We start from the raw sequence: 5,915 nt of genomic DNA on the forward strand, positions 1-5,915 counted from the left end.
GATGAAAGCTTGGTTCAACCCACATACAGACAAATTGTGGGTTCAGATCCAGAAGGGCGCGATGGGGAATAAACACTTGCCTACCTTGCTGTTGTTGAGCTTGAACCATATGAAACTAAACTGTAAGGCCTTTCCCTCAGTGGACTCTACTATATTAGCATGGAACAAACTACATACCACACTACCACAAGATGAAATGGATACATGCACTGATTTTCCAATACAAATATACCAATGTATCATTCCGAACGTAAATAGCCAACCATGGATCAGAGAGGGAATACTGACCCACAAAGAGTTGTTATCTAAACAACCTAGACCCATATCATTCTCTCATATTCAACTTACATATTTTCAAAGAAATAACCCAAATATATCTTATAATATTCACAGAGAAACCTGGTCATATTTGATGTCTAGCCAAGCCCAAAGGGATGTCATGGTTCTACAACAAGCTACAATATAGTGGATCCTTTCAAAAATCTTCTAACATGCAAAATTGGGAAAAAGAGATTGAAACCCCATACACACATAGAGAATGGAAAAGCGCCATTCAATCTCACTTTCGCTACTCCCGTTGTGTGAACCACTGGGAACTGATGTTGGAGATGTTATACAGGACATATGTAACCCCAGTCAGGCCGGCACCAATTTATCCAGGCTCTCCTAATTGTTGGAGAGAGTGTGGAGAAAAAGGAAGCATTTTGCGTATTCTATGGAAATGCAGAGGAGTGAAAAGCTTTTGGAAATCAGTCTTCTCCCTAATTACTAAGGTCACCGGCCTAATTATTTCACCGTCACCTCAAATGGCTATACTTACCATAGGGATACACACAATACCTACACAATTCAGACCTATAGTCACGCATGTTCTAATAGCGGCAAAGCTAACTATTACCTCTAAATGGAAGTCTTTAGAAGCTCCTAATCTATCTGAAGTCATTTATAGAGTTAAACTGCAATATTCGTATGAAAAATACTTTGCTATAAGGACTCAAAACCTACCCAAATTTAAACACCACTGGGGGCATTTGGATTGGGAACTACCCAACTGACGTTTAGTGCCATATTTTAATCTATTTCTAAACATATTATTTTCTATTATTTCTTCTTGATTTTCTTTGGTTTGTTTGATTTATGTTCGGATCTCTGAATTGTCATTCTAGAAAAATTGATTACACAGATTAAAATAACCATATAGTCAAAGGTAAAACACTGTAAAGGGTGCGGCCCCGTACTCCAAGGCACAGTTATCTCCCTTTAAGGGGTGCCGGGAGTGCAACAGCAGCACCAACGCTGAGAATGAGCATTTTATTTTTTTTATTTATCTACATACCTGTACCTATGTATCTTCTAATGATTATTCAGATGTCTATTATGTTTATGTTATGTAACTATTTGTTTTACTGCTGAAAATGTAATAAAAACAATTGAAAAGAGAAAATAAATCTCTTTTTGCATTCTCAAAGTGTCTGGCGCTCAACTTACTCACACTTACTACACCACACCCACTATGCCTAGTAACCAGGGCCGGCCCTACCATGGGACCCGATGGAGCCATGGTTCCAGGCGGCACATTCAGGGGGGCGGCAAATTGCGGCCCACCAGCCAGCCCATTCCACCCGCTCCACTGCGTATCCCACTGTGAGGATCCGCCGAGAAAGGTCCTCCATCAGATACTGTCCACCCTGTACTGTGCAGGCGCAGCGCTTGCGCAGTACGGAGGACAAAGGAGAAGCCGAAAGTCTCCGAACATGAACAGCTGTTCATGAGCTCTACACGGCACCTGCGCTTCAGAGTACATTGTGCAACACGCTCCAGTTTTTGATGTTCGGAGACTTTCGGCGTCTCCTTTGTCCTCTGTACTGCGCAAGCGCAGTACAGGATGGACACTATCCGATGGGGGACCTTTTTCGGCAGAACACCGGACTCCTCACAGTGGGATCAGCATCAGTGGTAAGTCACTAACCACAATGTGTGCCAGGTGACGTGGAAAGCGACAATCCGCAATGTGTGGCGGGTGGCGTCGTGGCAAGTGACAATCCGCAATGTGTGGCAGGTGGCAAGTGACAATCCGTATCTGAAGGCAGGTGACATTGGCAAGTGACACGCTCGGGGCTCCTACTGATTCTGCATTATGGTGAGATGAACTATTTTATTTTATATAACATGTAATAATAGAAATATTGCACTTCAATCATTTTTTTTGTGATACTGCACTGCGTCGCTTTAACTGACAATTGCGCGGTCATGTGACGCTGTACCCAAACAAAATTGATGTTCTTTTTTCCCCACAAATAGAGCTTTCTTTTGGTGGTATTTGATCACCTCTGCGGTTTGTATTTTTACAGGTCCTCTTTATACTCTTTTACATGTATAGAGCCATGACAGGTCCTCTTTAGTTACCATGATATAAAATAATGGATGTGGGGGCATTTAGGTGGGCGTGATTTTTTTTGGGGGGGGGGCAGCATTTCATTCTTGGTACCAGGCAGCACAATGTCTTGGGCCGGCACTGCTAGTAATCCACACTGTGAAGATGAATGTCAGCTCTCCCTGACTCTGGAGGTCACCATTAGGCCTCTAGGGGTCGGGGGTCATGGCTACATAATCTATATAGATTATCCAGATAGCAAACCATCCATGTGCTGGATGGGGGGTTTATTTACTAAAGACAAATTCACTTTGCACTACAATTGCACTTGAAAGTGCAGTCGCTGTAAATCTGAGAGGGACATGCAAGGAAAATAAAAAAACAGCATTTTTCCTTGCACATGATTGGATGATAAAATCAGCAGAGCTTCCCCTCATTTCAGATCTTCTCCTCGGACCTACAGTGACTGCACTTCCAAGTACACTTGTAGTGCAGAGTGGATTTGCCTTCAGTAAATAAATCCCACTGTATAAATACAAAAATATCTGTTATATTCCCAGGAGATGAACATTGTCCTACAGGAGATGTTTTTATTATCTGTGTCCCTCCATATAACTAATCCTATGACTACAGTACAAGTCACAGCCCAGCCTCCCCCTGTGTAGAGGACGTGATCCTCCCAACTGCATTCTTCTCCGGTGTCTTTCACTTTCATTTCCTCGTCTGCTGTCAGCGATGGCGTCTGCTAATCTGAAAGCTGAGTTGGAATGTTCCGTCTGTCTGAACATTTATACAGATCCTGTAATGCTGAGATGTGGTCACAACTTCTGCCGGGTCTGTATTGATCGTGTGGTGGATACACAGGGGGGGTCTGGAGGATATTCCTGTCCTGAATGTAGAGAGAAGTTTCCGGATGGGCCTGCACTGCACAGGAACATAACACTACGTAACATAGTGGAGAATTTCCTGTCTGCTCAGCCAGATCGGGAGGAGTCCGGGGTCTTCTGTACTCACTGTGTGGACTATCCTGTACCTGCTGTTAGATCCTGTCTGCTCTGTGAGGTTTCTCTGTGTGATAAACACATGAGAGTCCACAACAAGTCCCCAGAACACATCTTATGTGACCCCACCTTGTCCATGGAGAGCAGGAAATGCTCCGTCCATAAGAAGATCCTGGAGTATTACTGCACTGAGGATGATTCCTGTGTATGTAAGTTTTGTGTGATTGGAGGACATAAAGGACATGAGATGGAGTCACTGGATGAGGCTTCTGATAATAAGAAGGAGACACTGAGGAATGTTCTGCAGAAACTTCTGATAAAGAGAGAGGAGATGGAGGAAAGAGTCCAGAGTCTGCAGGAACACAGGAGGAAAGTAGAAGAAGAAGCATCTGGTGACACCGAGAGAGTCACTGTCCTGTTTAGAGATCTCAGGAGACGTCTGGAAGACCTGGAGAAGAGAATCCTGAGGGAAATCTCCGGGAGGGCAGAGCGGATCTCCATCTCCATCCGGGATCTGGAAATAAAGAAGGAGGAGCTGTCCAGGAAGATACGTCACATTGAGGAGCTGTGTAACATGACGGATCCACTGACTGTCTTACAGAAATCAGACACAGGTGACTTGTGTGATACTGAGGATGGAGATAATGAGGACAGAGAGAGACATGAGAAACTCCTCCATGATGGAGGGGGTCTGGATGTGGATGGGATATCACACACATTACACACAGGTTTATCTGATATAATAACAGAGGTAGATATATACTTCTATATACAGGGAGCTGCAGACATATTACTGGATGTAAACACAGCTCATAATGATCTCCATATATCAGATGACAGGAAAACTGTATCCAAGTCATATAGAAACCAGAATCATCCAGAAACACCAGAGAGATTTCAGTATTGTGCTCAGGTGTTGAGCAGTCGGAGTTCCTCCTCAGGGAGACATTACTGGGAAGTGGATGTCGGGGGGTCAGAGAGCTGGAGAGTCGGGATGTGTTACCCCAGTATAGAGAGGAGAGGGAAGGAGTCAGTGATTGGAAGGAATAAGAAGTCCTGGGGTTTGGACAGGTCTGGTAATCAGTATGAGGTGATACATGACAGTAAATATATCCCCTTACACACCAATCTCTCCAGTAACAGAGTCGGGATATATCTGGATTATGAGGCCGGACGGATCTCCTTTTATGATCTGTGTGACCCGATCCGACATCTCCACACCTTCACCACCACCTTCACTGAGCCCCTCCATGCTGGGATATGGGTATGTAAAGGTTGTATAAAGATCTGTGGGGGGAAACGGGAGATGTGAGAGCTCCGCCCAGAGACTGATGACATCATAGTAAGGGAGGGTCAGATCGGTTAATAATTAATCCAATGGGGCAGATGGTGGGGACTCCAGTCCAGAGGCGGCTCTAGGCTTTGTGAGGCCTTAGGCAAAACTTAGACATGAGGCCCCACTTATAATAATAAAAATAATTCAAGCGATAAAAATGAATACATTGCATTGTACAGTGTACAATGAACTGATGGCAATTCACCCATGGCCAATCCTCAAGGATCCCAGCATGTCATTGGATTATATCACACCAGGATATGCACTGCAACACAATCTCCCTCTGTTATGCCTAAATTTCACATTACCTAACAAAGGCCATAGATCCATCATCTATTTTCCTAAACCTATGCCACATACCTGCTGTGGACACAGCCAATGCATTTACTATGGTCAGAGGGGGAAGAGAGAGAAGGATGGGGCTGAAGAGGGGAGAGAGAGGGGAGGAGGGAGAGAGACGCTGAGGGGGGGGAGGGGGGATGAAGAGGGGGAGAGAGGGGAGGAGGGAGAGAGAGACAGAAGAGGGGGGAGGGGGAAGAGAGAGAGGGATGGGGCTGAAGAGGGGGGAGAGAGGCAGAAGAGGGGGGAGGGGGGGAAGAGAGAGAGGGATGGGGCTGAAGAGGGGGGGGGGGAGGGATTGAAAGGTAGAAGAGGGGGGGAGGGGGATGGGGCTGAAGAGGGGGGAGAGAGGGGAGGAGGGATTGAGAGGTAGAAGAGGGGGGGAGAGAGGGATGGGGCTGAAGAGGGGGGAGAGAGGGGAGGAGGGAGAGAGAGGCTTGAAGAGGGGGGGAGGGATGGGGCTGAAGAGGGGGGAGAGAGAGGCGGAAGAGGCAGGGAAGAGAGAGAGGGGGATGGGAATTAAGAGGGGGGAGAGAGGGGAAGAGGGAGAGAGAGGCAGAAGAGGGGGGAGGGGGGAAGAGAGAGAGGGATGGGGTGAAGAGGGGGGAGGAAGAGGGGGAAGAGAGAGAGGGATAGGGATGAAGAGGGGGGAGAGAGAGGGAGGTGGGAGAGTAGAGGGTCACATGGAAGAGGAGTGGTTTGCTGGGTGATGAACAGAGTAGTCATGTATCAGTGTGTAGAAAAACGGATCTTCCATGTCATCGGACTCACCCCAATCCCCGAACTCATCAGACTACCGACACTCAGGCGCTCTGCGCAGCCTCTGCATTGCTGGGGTAAATCCACAACACACGTGGGGGGCGGG

At 46.5% G+C, this 5,915-nt stretch overlaps 1 protein-coding gene across 1 annotated transcript; it reads left to right on the top strand.

Annotated features, from left to right (window-relative positions):
• The first annotated feature begins 3,094 nt into the window (after positions 1 to 3,094).
• Positions 3,095 to 5,057, top strand: LOC141134928 (E3 ubiquitin/ISG15 ligase TRIM25-like). The gene has a single exon (XM_073624360.1). The coding sequence runs from the start codon at positions 3,110 to 3,112 to the stop codon at positions 4,685 to 4,687; it is 1,578 nt and encodes a 525-aa protein (XP_073480461.1). The 5' UTR covers positions 3,095 to 3,109; the 3' UTR covers positions 4,688 to 5,057.
• Positions 5,058 to 5,915: the final 858 nt, after the last annotated feature.

The sequence above is a fragment of the Aquarana catesbeiana genome, linkage group LG03 (assembly GCF_042186555.1).
Source record: "Aquarana catesbeiana isolate 2022-GZ linkage group LG03, ASM4218655v1, whole genome shotgun sequence".
Taxonomy (NCBI): Eukaryota; Metazoa; Chordata; class Amphibia; order Anura; family Ranidae; genus Aquarana; species Aquarana catesbeiana.